Below are 17,426 nucleotides of genomic sequence, written 5' to 3' on the forward strand. Positions count from 1 at the left end.
TTAAAAAAAATAAATTAATACTTTAACAACAATTATAATTAAAATAAATAAAAATATTGAAATTAATATTTTAATAAAATAATGATAAATTTAAAAAAAATTATTTAATGTTGTTAAAAAAATATTAACTAAATTTATAAAAATATATTTACTAATTAAAATTTGGTTAAACCCAAACTGCTGCTCCTCAGTTTAACGTCTCTGACTCTCGGGGCTAGTCACGCAGTTGTCAAATCGTAATTAGATTATACGAGCCAGTAGTCATCTGCCACGAAGTCTTTGACAAAGCTGAGCCAACCAAATAAACGCGGTCACGACTTTCATGGAGCGAGGCCGGCTCGGCTAGGGACCACCCACGATTCCACGAAACCACTTGGGTACGTCGTCCAATCAACGAGGCGCATGGGAGAGTGGGCGGAGGAAACTTGGAACATCAATTCCGATTGGGCTTTGCTACACGCAGTCGGGAAACGCAGTCGGCTGTACGGAATGAATAAAAAAAAATTATAAAAAAATTATTTTATATTCAGAGAGACCTGCATGAATTATAAAAAGCTATAAAAATAATTTTTTTTTTCATATAGGTCCTGTATTAATTTTTTTTATACAGCCGACTGCACGCCGACTGCATTTCCCGACTGCACAAATCATTTCTGATTCCGATTTCCCAAGCATCGTCGGTTGCGTCCAAATATAGAAAGTAGTGTATATTTGCCGTTTTGCATGTCCGTCTCCGGTCCCAAATTCATTTTAAATTATTCTCCTATCAGATTTCTGACAATTTCTTTTTTTAATCATATTTTATTGTATTTAAATGTTGAGATTTTAAAACATATTTGTATAAAAAAAATTATATTTATAAGTGAGTATAAATAATATACAGATATAATTAGTGGGAAGTTCGAGGAGGTTTTGTAGACAGGACCTATTTAGTCTAGGGTTTTTCTACCCTGGACTAGATCAAATTCCTTAAGGGCCGGGCCGTTTCGGTCCCATTCGGACGGTCCGGTAGATTCATTTGGTCTACTTTAGACTTTTTTTTTTCAATAATCTAAGGGTATTTTGTTTAATACTTAGATAATTATATTGTAATATATTTAATATATATTATACATATAGTATACTATTATATATATTAGTAATACACTAATACTATTAGTCTATTAATATATTGTAAATTAGTAATAGTTATTAATTTATTTACTATAACTAATAATACACTAGTACTAATACTATAATTAATAACTATATGTGATAATAGTAATACTATATGTAATATATTAGTTTTACTATATCTCTTCAAACCCTGCACATTTAATCATTTATTAATACTTTATAACATTATGTAATACTATATTAAATAATAGTAATATTCTTATTACTAATATTTTATGTAGTTCTACTAATACGCTATGTTGTTATATTAATTTAATACTAATATATTAAATTAACTATATTAATACTATTATAAATTTATACATATATTATAATTTATACTATAACTCTTATAATATATTAATATATATTAGTACTATATATTATATTTATATATTAAAGAATATAATACTTATGTAATATTGTGATATATAATTATTTATATAAATGATATATATAATTTTTTTTTACAATTTTTCATTTGGTCAAGTTAGGTCCGGGTTGCACCGCGGACTGGACCAAATGAATTTGGTCCTTCCATTTTTGGACTTGACTAGACCGGTCAAAAAATGATCGGTCCAATCGGTTTATCTGGTCCGGACCAGCCAATGCTCTCTCCTAAATATGATTTAATTTAAAAGATAAATTTTTAATTTTAAATATTATAAATTAAATTTTACCATTAGCTTAAGAATATAAATAAAAGGAATACTTGTATGCATGGCATTTGTTATTTTTATCATTTTATTTAAGATTAATTTTATATATAATTGTAAATTATATAAATATTCTGTAATTATTTTAAAAAAAATTGTGATTTATTATTAAAAAATTAATTAATTTTTCATGTTAATATCATATTTTATTTATTTTTTTAAAATAATTATATGACAGTTGCGTAATTCAAAATTATAAATATCTTTTTCTCTTTACAAATTACGTATTAATTAGACGAGAGTAAGTGGCGTAAAACTTTTTAGTAGAATCTCTGTTTATATATTCCACTTGAAAGGCAAGCCTACATCTCCACTTTTCAAAAGTCTTAGCTCAGAAGAGATGCTTAAGCTAACACTGCGGCAAAAAAGGAGCCCTCACTTCAACCAGCATAAAACAGCTGTGTGTTTTTAATTATTCGTATCTACCGACAACATTATGTATTTTTAAACCATTCTCCAATTAAAAAAAAAAAAGTGGATCTCAATATTACTATTTCACAATTGATATTAATAAAAATGCAAAATACTTTATATTTCACAATACATATTATGAAATAAGAATATTTTTATAAAATGTTTTTATTTTTATAAAATAAATTATAAAAATATTCATCATTTTTAAATATTATTATGTAAAATATTATAAAAAGTTACGTTTATTATTTTTCATAAATGAAAAAAGAAAAACTGCATTTTGTTCGCCTTTTCAATTGTTACTATTATTATTTTTGAAAGTACCTTTTCGATTAGAAGAAGCAGAATAAAATAATAGTCAGCCATGCTTACCCCTTAGCTCCACTAAACCCTCTTCTCTTACTCTCTTTCTCGCAACCTAGCTCAATCCACTGTGGTTCCAAGAGGTAATGTTCATCTTCTTCGTTTGCTGATCTGCTCAGTTTATCAATTTCCGTTTGTTCTTTACTTTTCCTTCGATCCTTTCTCAATGTAAATACCATGGATAAAAAATGCCTTGTACTTCGTTTAATTTTGGTTTGCGATAGTTTGTTTGTGTCTTTTGATTGCTTTAACATAACCGTTATCTTCCAATTGCTTCGAGCGATTGTAGCACTTGGCCCTGTGTTGGTGGTTTGGCGGGTCAGTCGGAGACTAGAATCAGGGAAGAATGGGGTACATTGGTGCGCATGGTGTGGCTGCGCTGCATAGGCATAAGTATAGCGGCGTGGATCATTCCTACGTCGCCAAATATGTGCTCCAACCCTTTTGGAGTCGCTTCGTTAATTTATTCCCACTTTGGATGCCGTAAGTCCTTTAACTATTTTAATTTTACTCCGGTTGTTGAAAAGTTTGCACATAAGCAACTTGTATTGGACTTTGTATTTTTAATTATTTTTAAGCTATCTAATCTGATGGTATGAAAATCTTAGTAAAGAGTGCAAACAAAATTCTAGAACCAAAAGACTATATGGTCAATGTTCTAATATGTGCCTCTAGTTTGTGATGTTGAGTTGTGACAATCTCTCCAACTCTCTGTTGTTTTTTAAATCTGCGCGTAGTGTTTTTTGGGTGTCTGATGTCGAAGTTTGGCAATTGCTAATGGAGAATTACTTGTCAAAAAGGAGGGAAAAGCACTAAGTTGGAATGTCAGAATGCAAGCTACAATCTTTATGTTGTTTCTGTTTCCTAAATTCTGGTTAGAATTCAGAATTTGGGATTTTCCCAACATTAGTACAAAGTTCTTTTTTTATTTTTCTGACATATGGGAAGGTCCAATTTTGCACTGAAGCTTTTTTTTTTCCTTAATGCTTCATTTGTAACTCAAGAACCTATATACCGTGGAGTTAACTTGAGAATGTGGTTTGATAACATAAAATTTAAGCACTGGTTTGAAAATCTAGGATTTCATGAATGATGATGCATACAATTTCTTATGGTGTGCTTTTATTGGACTTGTACCTGATCCCCAATTTTAAATTCTTCAGCCAAGTCTGCTATCTTGTTATTATTACCAGTTTTTTGTGTGTGCAAGTGCTAGTACATTTATCTTCTTACTAAGATGAGCTGACTTTTCTCTTTTTCTCTGGGTTTTTTGTGTTTCATTTCGGAAATTTCCAAGTCCAAACGCGGTATAATAATCTTTCCTCCTCTTTATATCATTCATCAATTTGTTACTTCTACTTTGATATGGTGCACTCATGCCTTTTCATTGACAGAATACACTTTGTATTTTGTCAGATAACACTTACGGGATCCATGTTCTTAGTCATCTCTATGCTGCTTGGCTATGTGAGTGGGAGTTGATCTCTTCTCATGTTTTTGGTTTCAATCATCTGTTAGATTATACAAAATCCTCCTAACAATTGACCCTTGTGTGTTCTGTTGCATGCATTTGTGTATCTGTTATGTGAGAATTGAATCTCCATGTTACTTGCTACAAAATGTTTGTTGGAATAGTTTTTATTGAAAGCATTTTTTAATGCCCAATTGTCCATCTGTTATTTAGAAATAAAACCTGGTTTAGGATTTGTTGATCAGTTGCAAAGAAGTTGTGAAAAGAAGTGTTTTGTATAGTAACCCTCTAACCTCTGAATTATTGATACATACTTTTGTTTCAGATTTATTCACCTCGCTTGGACTCACCTCCTCCAAGATGGGTTCATGTTGCACACGGATTGCTACTTTTTCTCTATCAGGTCTGATTAGAATTAATTCAAGCTGTGAAAGTCATGTTGTTTCTTCTTATTGTCATAATTTATATTCATTAGGCGTGCTTCTTCTCCTTACATGCAGCTGAATAGGGTTATAATACTAAGATACGCATTCATGCAATATTTCCTTGAGATTATTTATTTTGCTTTCATGCAATATTTTAGTTTGACTTTCATGGGGCTGTTTTGCTTGCTTGACTTTGTGCTATCATGTTCTTATTTCTTTGATTGAAGTCAAGAGAATTAGCTTCTGGATTTTAGACAGTTAAAAGTTGGGACTTGTGGAAAACTGCTGCTGCTCAACTTCTGTAGTGGCTTTTTTAGGTTTTGTGACTATCTAAGACTATTTTCTGCAAAATGAAATTTTTACCACAACTTCATCTCTGTAAATATTCTAAATCTTATGTCCTGATTACTAGGTAGCCATTTGTCCTGCCATTTTAGGTGTCTATTATGTTGCAGATCGTTTATTAAGCTGTTTGTCCTGCTAACGTGGTGTCTGTGGAGAGAATGAAATGATCTGTACTTTGAGACTGCAACAAATCAGTGGATGATCTCAAAGTTTTTTGTTTTTTCATTAAAACCCTTTTTTCTTTGGTTGGTCACTCGTTATTGTGATACTAATCTTCAATATCATGATTTTCTTCTAAAGCATCTTTTGTATACTCTATGTAGTTGGATGTCCCTGCCTTTTGAGATTGAATAAAATTACATTAAGTTATAAAATATGGTCCTCTAATAGAGATTGCATATAAGCATGTCCACCCCCTTCTCCTTTATCAATGTTTTTTTTAACCTGTTTCTATTTCCATGTTAGACCTTTGATGCTGTTGATGGGAAGCAAGCAAGACGAACTAATTCATCAAGTCCATTAGGGGAGCTTTTCGATCATGGTGAGCTACTGTCACATACGTTGTCTTTCTTTTTTCTTTGTGGGACAAGAATTAATACTGATGAATAATGTTCTTGCCTCCCTCTACCCCCCTAATTGCAGGATGTGATGCCCTTGCTTGTGCGGTATATTTCATAATCTTTGGTTGACATTGTATGGCATTGAGACAATTTAGACATACATCACCTTTTTCATCTTTTTCCCTTAAATAGTTTGAAGCATTGGCTTTTGGGAGCACTGCTATGTGTGGAAGCTATACTTTCTGGTTCTGGGTAATTTCAGCCATTCCATTTTACTGTGCAACATGGGAACAGTAAGTTTTTTGTTACAGCTTCATCATTTATTAATGTTAACCATTTAGTTATTTCCTGCTTTTATGTTTAAATAATGCACTAAATGATTTCTATGTATTCCACCTCTTAAGGAAAAAAACGGTTTCTGCATATATTTGGCAGGAGTGAGGAAGACAAAGTAATAAATTTTCTTCCTCACCCCTGCCTCCCAGGGTCCAAAGCCCAGGGATTGGATGGGAGGGATTCTTTTAAAAATGCCAGTGCTTATTCACTCTTTCACTGTAAATGATGATTATTGTATCTGCTTGCTTTATATGACTTTTATGCCGCCTTTATTCTTGCTATGCGAAATGTTCTATTGGGATTATTGTTTATCGGCTTTCCAGATTAAGTTTGTCATTGATGATATCTGTAGATTATACTGACTGTTGGATGTTAGCAGTATTGATGTTTGATTTTCTTGATCTAGCTATTTCACCAATACCCTTGTTCTTCCGGCTATCAATGGACCAACAGAGGGCCTCATGCTGATTTATTTGAGTCATTTTTTCACAGCTATTGTAGGTAAGCTTCTGTGTTTTTTAACCCCTAAGTAATGTGCTTTATGTGCATACAAATAAATGTTCTAGAACTTTATTTATTTTAAATCATAATTTTCTTTGTGGATTTCTTTTGCTTTAGGCTAATTACACTTAATTGTTACTTGAGTTCTTAGGTGCTGAGTGGTGGGCTCAACAATTTGGAAAGTCTGTTCCCTTTGTAATTGGGCTACCATTTATTCATGGTAAGTTTTCTTCAGAAATCTGACGGCCGATTACTCCTTATTTTTTGGAACTCAACAAAGAGGTATGGAACCTGTTTTGAAAATCTTACATAATATACCATGGTGTTTTAGCTAGATTTGGACGTGCCGGAATCTTTTATTATGAGATGAATTATTTGGGGTTTCTTTATCTGAAATTTCTCTTCATGATTGCTAACGGTTTCTCACTTTCATTTACTCTGAATTGAAGGTGTTAATGCTTCAGAAGTTTTAGATTATAGCTTTATCTTAAGCTTCTTTTGGTGAGATTTTTATTGTCAAGGTCATGGCAGGATGTGATGTAGAATAACTTTTGAAGTTTTTATACCTGATTATGGCATGGAAAGTAATGTCATTTAGATGTTTTTCTGCCTAAAGGATATAGTTTTTAGGATAGAAATCCTAATAATTATTTGTTGCGGGCTTCGCTGGAAACTATAATGCAATTGTATTATATGTTTGCCTATTTTCTTGGAATTTGTTCTGCAAGTTGAAGTGTAATCTTTATTGGCATGTACATATGAATTCAACATGTACTTCATTTAATTCTTTTTCTGTGTATCCTCCCCAATTGAGCACTAATTCTATCATTGCCATCTTGTCATACATGTTTTTGCAAGTAAAAGTAAAAGTTTATTGATAGTATAAGGCATAGCCCAAGTACACAGAAAGTGTACGCAGAATACACCTAATAATTATCAAGCACTAGGGGACATTGATGTGCACCGCTTAGAAGTTATTTTCATACATTCCTTTGATAGCAACGCTATTTGTTGGGTTGTCCATGTTCATTTCTATGTTTAAGATGCCAGAACTTCTTAAGTTGTACTTGTACTATTTCTGCAGGGAATAATGATCCGCACCATCTTTTTACCCTCTTTTGCAGGCAGTTAAATGAAGCCTTTACTTAAAATTGTCATTTTGTATTTCCGATTACCTGTTTTTCACCTTATCATTTTCATCTTTACTTCCTCTTCCTTACTTGATTGTCATTAAAATCCTGTCTTTATTTGCAATAGTTTGAATGTTATGTGTTTGCATTTTTTGTTTATTTTGACCAGAAATTCCCACAAACAGAGTTGTGCTGTTTCTGATGTCAGTTTTTGGTGTCATACCAACAGTCACTTACAAGTACGTACTTCTCCTTATCCTATATTATTGAAGTTTAGAGCCTTTTTTTTTTTCATGCGCATAAACTTATCTGACATTTTTTTCTGACTTACAAGTACATTTGTTATGACTTTATCAACTCTAGATTGACTGTTTAATAGGCAACCATCAAGTTCTTTCCTTTTATGACGAGCTTAAATAGATTGGAGCTTAAGCACACTTGTTTTCCCTCCTGCTAACCCCACTGTGTTGACCCACGGATATTGGAATGACATTCAAATTATCAATTGTTGTTGTTGCTGGGCTTTTGGGGTGCTTTTACATGTGTTTTATCTGTCTCTAGAGCTAAAAACTGAGAGCCAGAAACTAATTGTGTGTGTATTAGGGTCGATGTTACATGGTTTGAACTCCAAAGGACTTGCCTATTCCCTTTGGAGCTCATATTTATGACATAATATGGTTGTTCAATAAAGTTCAGCTTAGATCTCCCTTGTTTTACATTTATTTGCAGCATACGCAATGTTTATAGGGTAGTTCAGGGAAGAAAAGGAAGCATGCTGCTGGCGCTAGCAATGGTATTACTACAATCTATTGGATACATGTCTCTTGCTTCCAGTTGCTTATATGAGATGTAATGTTGTTTTGTTGTTGCCTCTTTTTAGCTTTGCCCTTTTGCTGCACTCTTGGGAGGAGTTCTTGTATGGTATGATTGATATATGTTGTATGTTTTATATATATATATATATTTTCTTTCACATGCATTGTGCTTTACATGGTGGCATTATTTCTCTATGCAGGGACTATCTGTCTCCATTTGACATAATGGCGGACTATCCGCATTTAGTTGTATTGGGAACTGGACTTGCTTTTGGTTTCCTTGTGGTAAGATGTTGTGTTTTGGTGTTTATATATTAAAAAAATAGATAGCATTTCAGTGTGACTACGCATTCAGCTATAGTTTTTATTTATTTTCTTTGAATTGGATGGCTTTGTTATTATTGTCTTTGGGTTTCACTTTCCGTGGTCATTATTATATCAATTGATCTATTGTTCCCAGTTTGAAGGTTGACTGGAAGTAATAGAACCTTGCATCCATATAATGATTAAGGCTTTTCCTGGTAGATGCATTTTCCATGCAGTTATATTTTGTTGTAAGCTGTGGGTTCCAGATGCATTTGAATTTCACAATGAGAAAGGTTCTTAGCATGATAATGTCACTGATCTGCCAAGTACTGTGAGATTAAAGTCCTTGGTCATGGGTGTAATTGGTCTGGTCCGGTCAGTTTTGGAGGCATTTTTTGCACTGGATCACCACTATTACCCTTAAGACTGACTGCAAAGCCTTAAAAACTGGACTAAACCGATTTACATTGATCCTGTCGGTCTTAAAGGATGTTTTGGATTGGACTGAAACCGGACCACTATACTTAAGTTTTTTAATTAAGTGTATTTTCATCAAGTATATTAAGTAAGTATTCTAATTAAGTATTTAATAAAGTATATTAAAAAAATAAACTTTAAGTTTACTTGGTTGAGTAATGATACACACATAACACTCTTCACAACACTTTTCACACCACATGATGTAAAATGAGGGAATTTTTGTAAATTGGTGTTATTTTTATAGTATATTTTATGATAATACCCCTCATTTTAAAACATGATTGTGAAATATGTTGTGAAAAGTATTGTGTTTATCATTGTCTTACATAAAACCGGTTTTATAATATGTATAATATATATTATATACACAATTAAAAAAAAAACCATATTTATATTTGGGTTGGTTCAGGTGGAGAAATCCCACTGATACTGGAACAAAATCCCCTAGTGATTGAATTAAAACCTACCAATCCAAGAATTGGACCGGACTGTGAAAAACCAGCCAGTTTAGTTGGTTTTTCGTTCCAACGGGTACTTTGAAGTTTTGAACGCCCATCCCTCGCATAAGTTATGATATTCTCTAATGGTCAGTAGAACCCTTATGGTGGATAGATCTCCTTGCAAGGTATTATGATGATTTGCTGTGTAAAGATTGAAGGTATTTTTATGGCTTGCTGTATTCTAACCGGTTAAGAGGCATGAATGGCTGGTATTTGGAGATGGCCAGTACGTTTTCCTCTGGGAACCCTAGCATGCGATTGATATTTTGAAATATACAAGGAAATAAATAGTTCATACACACCATTAATTTTCTCTGGTATGTCCGCTTGGCAGCTTTGGTGTTAGTTTGCTAGTTCTTATAGCTACTTTTTGCTGTGTAATATTTCATTTTATTTTATTTTTCCCGAGAACCAGTTATATAGGCAATAAAGTCTCTATCGATGATTTTTTTTTTTCCCTGAATTAGTCTGTTTTGGCAGGGAAGGATGGTCCTGGCTCATTTGTGTGATGAACCAAAGGGGTTGAAAACTAACATGTGTGTGGTATGTTGCATTCTCATGCCGAACCTATTGAAATTTGCTAGTAATTTGAAATTCAGTCAATTTTCTTTTTCTTTTTTGTCAAGTACAATTCCATCAATTTTTTTTTTTTGATAAGTAAAATTCCATCAATTTCATGGGGGTTTTCCCCTCTTGTTGCATTACTTTGGCCGTATGTAGTCCGCCGTATGTAGTTCACCATAACTGGTGTTGGAAGATTTTGAGAACTACTGGATATTTAAATCAAGGCTGAAAAATGATAACTCAGAACAAAAATCCCAATGTAATGAGTCTTGTCACTCGAGAAAGAATATGTAGCAAACATTTTCAAAACTCATTGTAATTGTATTCTTTTAAAGTCCACTGATCCTTAGCGACCCAGTATGTGCATGAGTGTAAACAATTTTTGAGCATAGCCAGTCGGTGGCTAATTTTTCAGATTTCTGTCTTCTTAAGATTTTGGATGAATAAAGTTTTATGATAACTTTGTGCCTTGAGTTATAGTTGAGAGAATCTTATTGAGAGGAAGAAAACTTACAATTGTACTGTACCTTAGTTATTTTGTAGCCGGTTTTCTATTAAGGATTTTTGGTTGGAAATTACGAGTCCTTGTTAACACTTATAGTTCTTGTGTTGTGTTTTTTTTGGGGGGGGCGGGAGTGTGGGGGGTTGTGTGTGTATAATACTGTTCCTTGTTAATCCACAACATTGGTCGATGGTAGGTGAGGTCTTCATGTCAAATCCCCCCCAAAAAAGTTGTGATTCACTTTATCTTTTACTCTGTGCAGTCTCTACTGTATCTCCCTTTTGCCATTGCAAATGCACTCACAGCAAGACTGAATGATGGGTATGTTGTAATTTTATTTTGTAAGCCGAGCAACAGACTTGTCATTGTATTCATTATTGATTTTCTTTTTCATTGTTGAACCTATGTTCATCTTTTGTGGCAGGGTTCCTTTAGTTGATGAGAGTTTGGTTCTTCTTCTTTACTGTCTATTCTCAAGTATGGTGACTCACCTTTTTTCTTATGCATATTGCCACTTAATTATAAATTACTTCTCTCTTTGTACACGTTACAACTCTTATTACCAATTGATATCAAAGTTCTCCTTGTTGAGCTTATGTTTTGAGAAGAATAATTGGGCATTTGTTGCTACAGTGCCTTATTGGGAATGTATTGGTTTAACTTTTACTATCAGTTATAAATTAATATCGTGATTTTTGTGAGAAAAAATCTTGCTCTTCTGCATCTGATAATCATCTTTTTCTGAACTCAGCTGCACTTTATTTGCACTTTGCCACATCAGTTATTCATGAAATCACAGCTGCGTTGGGGATTTATTGCTTCAGGTTAGAAGTCAGCCACAACTCTGAATTTGACTTTTGTATCTTCCAAACCATGTCCTATTCAGCAGTGTTGAAAAAACAAATGTCTTTACACACTTTTATCATAATTAGCATTTAACTGTGAAATTGTCCCTGTAGTATCTTTAGAATATAGCCTTCATTCTCAGTTAATTTTTTTTGCCAATCACAGGATAACTAGGAAGGAAGCTTGAATTTTGCCGGTATTTTCTTTTGGATATGTCCTTCCCTTCCCTTCCCAGGTTCACCCATCTTTCTTGAGAATTTTCTACTTTTTTTTCCCGATAAATGTCTATGCTATGATAAATGGTTTCCTATTGTTCATTTTATCTATATGGTCGTTTCTGATTTTATTTATTTTTTATTTTTTTAAACTCTTTTTGCCTTTCAGCTATTTTTTTAAGTCAAGAATGACGCTCTGCTCCGTTGAGGTTTTGGTTATTTATTTACTTACAACATTGATGACATTTCTGTCCCTGGGTTTTTGTACTTGAGGCTCAATTTAATCATCTTTACCTTTGTAGTAGATCTATTCATTTTCCAAGTAGTTTAGATGTGTAAACTTCTTTAGCGTAGTACAAGAGTTAGATTTTCTATATTTATTATTTACAAGGATTACCCTGCATAGCTTCTCTCTCAACAACTCCCACTGAAAATCAGAGTCCAGTAGTTCTAGGACTTTTAATTCAATATTAGGCCTTGAACAAATGAAAGTAAGTACCTTGTCACGAGTTCGAGTCATTCCGGAGGACAAGTTAATAGGTTGAACTAAAATGTCTACACATAGATAAATTAGCATCAACACGCCCTAAAATTTTTAGACCAATGGTTAGATGGGAATACTTAAAACGGGTTGGGGAGTAGCAACTAGGCAAAGAGTGTGCAGCAGCTCTACCAAGTAGAACTGAACTTTGACCGGTGAGTCAGTATATGGGTCGGGCATATTGAGGATGCTCTCTTCGCCTGTTTTGCTAGGTAGAGTCATGCCTTGTTTCATCTTCTATGTCCAGAACACTTGTTTTTATTTTGGAATAATAGCAATTACCCACAAGGAAAAGTGAAAACTGAGAAGGGACAATCACGCACAATAGCAAATCACTGTCCAGGACTCAGAAACCAATAGCCCTTCAAAATGCAACCTGGGAAAGAGAAGAATACATACATAGAACGAGCAATGTAAAATCAAAAGGAGAACCACCGAAGCCAGAATAATAAAAAAGCCAATACTGGGAAGACTTGTAAGTTCCAGTAGTGTAAGAACTTTTGTAACGATCAAGACAAACGAGGCTACAAAATCACAAATCCATCCCATGACTTTCCTTTACAATAAACAGAATGAAAATTAACAGGACTATTGAAACCAAAATTCAATATCTTTACCACATTGAAGAAGACCAATTTTGAAATTTTTACCAACAAACCTCAAAGGCGAGAGAATAACTCGAGAAGTAGACCAAGCCTGTGAGCACGTCGAACATGGAGCACTCCACCAATGCCAATGTTTTCTGGTCATATTGTACCGTCGGGAGACAAGTCTTCGATTTCCGTTGAAAACTTTATGCAGCCTCCCTCCTTTGCTGAATTTGAGGGGAGGGGCAGGGTGGGAAACACTGAAACAGAGGAAAACTGGGAGAGAGGGTGATGGGGGGTATTTTTCGGAGAGACGAAAGTCTGATTTTCTTTTTTCCTTTTTCTTCTCTTCCTAAGCTCTGAGGATATTTATATATCACTGTAAATGTTTTTCAAGCCCAAAACTAAACAAATTTGATAAGGGGGGGCCCAACCACTTTCAGGGCTAATGACAAGACCCAAGCCCAGCAGAATACATTATTGACAGGATTAATAATGTTGCCATTTGACTGCAGATTCTGGAAAAGGGTCCCAAGGCTAAGGAGGAGGTGCATGTCAGACAACAAGCATGTTAATAAATCAGTGAGTAGGTTGTAGTTTAATCATTGAACAATTTCATTTCAAAAGAAACAGCACTAAAATCTATATGCTTCAAATTAACTATGTCTCCAGACTCCGACACTTGCAGCTCATCCTTATGATCCCCAAAACATTTTCAAAAGCCTTCCTTCAATGCCTGTCAAAGCAACATAATTATTAGTGAACGCAGACCAATGGAACATCATGATTATCACCATAGTTTCAGAAATTAATAAAAATAAATAAATGCAAAAGAAAACACACACACCTACACAAATGCATTCCGCCTAACAATTGCTAATGTCCCCCAATAATGCATAGGGATCTTGCATGCGTGTTGCGTGCTACTCAGCCATGATGTCTCGAGGTAGACGTGTCTGGCTGTACCCCTTTTCGTCTTCTTTTTCTGTCTTCCTCCAGCCCAGGCATTCACTCCCAGCTTCAATCCCATTATTGTGTGAACTTGCTAATCACCATTTTAAGATAATTTGGATGAAAAAGAGATCAATATGACTTTCATCCCCATGTTTCATATTGCTAGTATATAACATTACTCATGAAAAATATGAAAAAAATAAATAAATATAAAAAACTCTAAGGGCCCTTGGTAATCTGCAGAAGAGAGAGAGAGAGAGAGAGGGGGGAAGATGAGCAAAAAAGTAGAGATGGAGCAGAGAGTTTAGTCCAATCGCGGTAATGCCAAGAAGCGTTCGGTGATTAAGATAGAAGTGGGCACGCAGTCAGTAGAAAGGTCCCACGATTTTTTTGCGTATATATGGAAAAGTCTTGAAGGAGAACAAATCTACAGAGCATATAGACAGTTTACGAGTACCCCACGGCACGTCAAAGTCCAATCTGCTTTGCTTTTTAACGTGACATCTGTCCTCCATCATCCCTAGCTTTGAAACTTCTGACATCTGTGACAGAGCATGCATCAGGCTGCCTCTACAGAGCCTCACATCTGCATGATTGTCCCTGCTCTTGATCAAATCAGAGCCGTTCTTTTTCCTCCCAAACGAAAAGTTCTGGGTTAAAGAGGAAAGCTTGGCGATCCTTCAGTCTGCAACAAAAGTATTGGTTGGGTGGGAACACGTGCTCCAGATCCATGGGAAAACGACATGTTATTAGACTGTCTTGCTGCATGATTATACGATTTAAAAAAAGGAAGTGGACAATTTGATACGTGCGCTTGACTCATGTTAGTTTGATGTGTTACTTTCACATCCCACTAATCCAAGAAAATCAGATACATTGCCATTGGGGAGTGAGAATGGAGACACTTTTTTTCTTTTTCTTTCATGATAAAAGGATTCAGAAGGGGAATTCATGTCATTTTGTGGACAAAGTCAAACGAAAGAGACAAACAAAATGATAGAAATTGTGGAAATTTTGACAAAATGAGACATTCAACATAAGACAGATTGATTGATCCCCAGACCAGCCTATCTCTAAAGAGACTGTAAAATTGCATTTGTGGTGAAACTTCAAACTCCTTTCATTTTATTTTATTTTTTAATTTTGTGGTAAGTTTTTAGGAAAATTAAAATGGGAGTTTGTAGGGAGAGAGAGAGAGAGTAGCATTGATGGTACAAGTGCATGCAGGCCTGGAATTTATGAGGGACTTTTGTTCACTGATTTACTCCATTTGCTGTGGCATTCACTTCCCTACACAATAATGCCTTTTTTTCAAGAGCTTTAGTGCTTTCTCGCGTCACTCCTTTTTTCTACCTAGCACTGTTCCTGGAAAGAAAACGTAAAGTTGACGCCTCTGTCCTTTCCTATCGCTCCATCCATATGTCACAGCACCTTGATTCTTGAAATCCGAAATATCCCAGTTTGTTTCCTCTGATTGATAGCCTCGCCATTTTTAAATATACCAAGCATTTGATTATCTCTCTACTACCTCATAAATTAATAAAACTCTCACTACTTTTTTGAGTGTTTGCTCATTTCAGTATTGTTTGAAGCTTGCATTTACAGGAATCGGAGAAGCAATGAAAGAACGAGGCAAAGCTGTGGATGCATTCAGCAGCGACATTGAGTACTACTGTTCATCGGATCTTCCATGCAAGAGGCACCCTTATTCATCCTCAGTTGGGATATGTGCTTACTGTCTCAAGGATCGGCTGATCAAGCTGGTCTGCTCTGACTGTGGAGAGCAGCGCCTCTCTTCTTGCTCTTGCTCCGACATGTCTTCAGTTCGCAATTCATGCTCTGTCGAGGTAGGTAGTGTTGGTCGAGTCTCATTCCTGATAGAGAATGAAAAAGGTGAAATTTCACAGTCACATTCGAAGCCCAGAGCCCAAGAGAAATCTGGAGAAGTTCTGATGCTCAAAAGGAGCAGCAGCAGCTGTGTTGAGATTAAAAGAAGTGGGTTCTGGAAAATTGGGAGGCTGTTTAGGAAGAAAAGAGGAAAAACTTGCGAGAGATCGAGTGTTGGTGGGTGTGATGAGAAAACTGATCTGTGGTTGGTCGATTACATGGGTGTGTCTAGATCAAGGTCTCTTTGCAGTTTCAGGGGTGGTGGGTGGTTTGGTTCAGAGGATGGTGGGGATTTGGTTGTGTCAGCTGCTAGGAGTTCCATTTCTGCGGCAAGGAGTTCCATTTCTGCGGCCAGGAGTTCTGGCGTCAACGGGGGTCTGCTTTTAGATTCTGCAAGAAGAAGCGGATATAGTGAAGCAGAGCCAAGAAAAAGCGGATTTGATGGGGAAAAGAAAGACGTTCTTTTGGAGTATGAAAAAGGTGCTGATTTCAAGAGCGTGAAGAGGGGTGGTGTTTTGGAGCCAGACGCTGGTTTTAATGGAGCAAGTAGACGTGTTTTCTCACTCAAAGAGAGTGACTTCAATTGTATGGATGATTCGGGCTTTATCGACTTGAAGCTTGATTTCTCATCAGAATCTAAGGCCGATTTCTCTGCTGCAAAAATGTCCGCGTTATCAGGTACTGACTCTGGTTTTGGCAGCATGAGAGGTTGTAGTTTTATGGCACATGAATGTGGAGCTTGTAGTTTGGAGAATTTCAGAGGGGACGAGAGTTTCAGAAATGGGGGTTCTTGTAGGATTGCAGTGAATGAGGGTGGGATGAGGAAGGGCAGGAAAAGTATGAAAGGATGGCGCTGGATTTTCAAGCACCATGCAAGGAAGAAGGACGAGGATCTTATGTTCAAAAGCTGATATATGTTGAACTACATAGAAATAGGAGAGTGTCTTTTCTCTTTTTGTGCAGATTATTCTCAAAATTGTTATTCTGTTTTTTATGTTTCTCATTTCTAGTCAAAATCAAAAGAGGAGTCAGAAAAAAAAAAGGAAAAAAAAGAGTTACAAGCTAGTGTCCTTTCCCCTCTGTACTTTATTATAATTCAGAAAATGTCAAAGACTATTAGCTCAAACTTACTTTGATGCCATTACTAATTTAGTCATCTTTATTGAATCGACAGAGATTTCCTTTCCCATTTGTCTTTTAAATTGTAAAATGTCACATGAAATATTTAATTAAATAAAATAAGATATATGGTTGGTTTGAATTCATAATCTTTATTCTAATATTATGAAAATTATTATTTATTTTAAAATTTTAAATTAAGTAGAAAAAATAATTTAATAATTTATATTATATTCTTAATAAATTAAATGATTTAATTCGCAAAGAGATAAATTCAATATCGAATATCGAGACATCTATGTTTGAAAGATGAATACATGCACTCAAAGAATTGATGCGCGCTCACCTTCTATCTTTGGGTAAAGTCTTCTTCTCAAAGACCTAAATTCAAGCTTTGTTTTATCAACTTCGACAAGTTTTAACATCATTTGTTTCTTTTAGGCCCAGTTTGGTTAGCATTTTATCTCATCTCATCTGGAGCTATACGTTATAAAGATTTTGCCTATTTAAATGGTATATTTTATTTCTAAGTTTTGAAAATATTCATTAAAGTGAATAGTAAGAAACTGACAAAAACAATAAGTGAACAGCATAAAAAGTAAAATGAACAGTATAAAATTGATAGATACAATAAGTGAATAATGTAAAATTTCAAGTGAATGGGTACTCTCCAAAGTTGGGACTCACACTTTTT

At 34.8% G+C, this 17,426-nt stretch overlaps 1 protein-coding gene and 1 long non-coding RNA gene across 4 annotated transcripts; one reads left to right on the forward strand and one right to left on the reverse strand.

The window, feature by feature from the left end:
- Positions 1 to 2,587: 2,587 nt before the first annotated feature.
- LOC122313187 (choline/ethanolaminephosphotransferase 1-like) lies at positions 2,588 to 16,739 on the forward strand. Of its 3 annotated transcripts, none has more exons than XM_043127963.1 (20): positions 2,588 to 2,731; positions 2,938 to 3,131; positions 3,946 to 3,955; positions 4,065 to 4,115; positions 4,445 to 4,522; positions 5,355 to 5,430; positions 5,532 to 5,554; positions 5,642 to 5,742; positions 6,192 to 6,286; positions 6,438 to 6,506; positions 7,586 to 7,655; positions 8,146 to 8,209; positions 8,297 to 8,337; positions 8,432 to 8,516; positions 9,998 to 10,060; positions 10,846 to 10,904; positions 11,008 to 11,060; positions 11,335 to 11,407; positions 11,595 to 11,664; positions 15,332 to 15,418. In XM_043127963.1, exons 2-19 carry the CDS (start codon positions 2,995 to 2,997, stop codon positions 11,614 to 11,616), a joined length of 1,170 nt encoding a protein of 389 aa, XP_042983897.1. In that variant the 5' UTR covers positions 2,588 to 2,731; positions 2,938 to 2,994; the 3' UTR covers positions 11,617 to 11,664; positions 15,332 to 15,418. The 3 variants fall into 3 exon arrangements, with proteins under 3 accessions (XP_042983897.1, XP_042983896.1, XP_042983895.1); XM_043127962.1 differs by lacking the exon at positions 15,332 to 15,418 and adding an exon at positions 11,814 to 12,047; XM_043127961.1 differs by lacking the exons at positions 2,588 to 2,731; positions 2,938 to 3,131; positions 3,946 to 3,955; ... (12 more) ...; positions 10,846 to 10,904; positions 11,008 to 11,060 and having other exon boundaries at positions 11,339 to 11,407; positions 15,332 to 16,739.
- LOC122313188 lies at positions 12,511 to 13,762 on the reverse strand. The gene is made up of 2 exons (XR_006243314.1): positions 13,620 to 13,762; positions 12,511 to 13,508 (listed from the first exon to the last, which is right to left on the reverse strand). It is a non-coding gene; the product is annotated as an uncharacterized LOC122313188 (long non-coding RNA).
- Positions 16,740 to 17,426: the final 687 nt, after the last annotated feature.

This window comes from Carya illinoinensis, chromosome 6, assembly GCF_018687715.1.
Source record: "Carya illinoinensis cultivar Pawnee chromosome 6, C.illinoinensisPawnee_v1, whole genome shotgun sequence".
NCBI lineage: Eukaryota > Viridiplantae > Streptophyta > Magnoliopsida > Fagales > Juglandaceae > Carya > Carya illinoinensis.

Excerpts from the sequence above, each read along its gene's own strand:
- LOC122313187 (XM_043127961.1), top strand. The coding sequence starts at position 15,346 with ATGAAAGAACGAGGCAAAGCTGTGGATGCATTCAGCAGCGACATTGAG.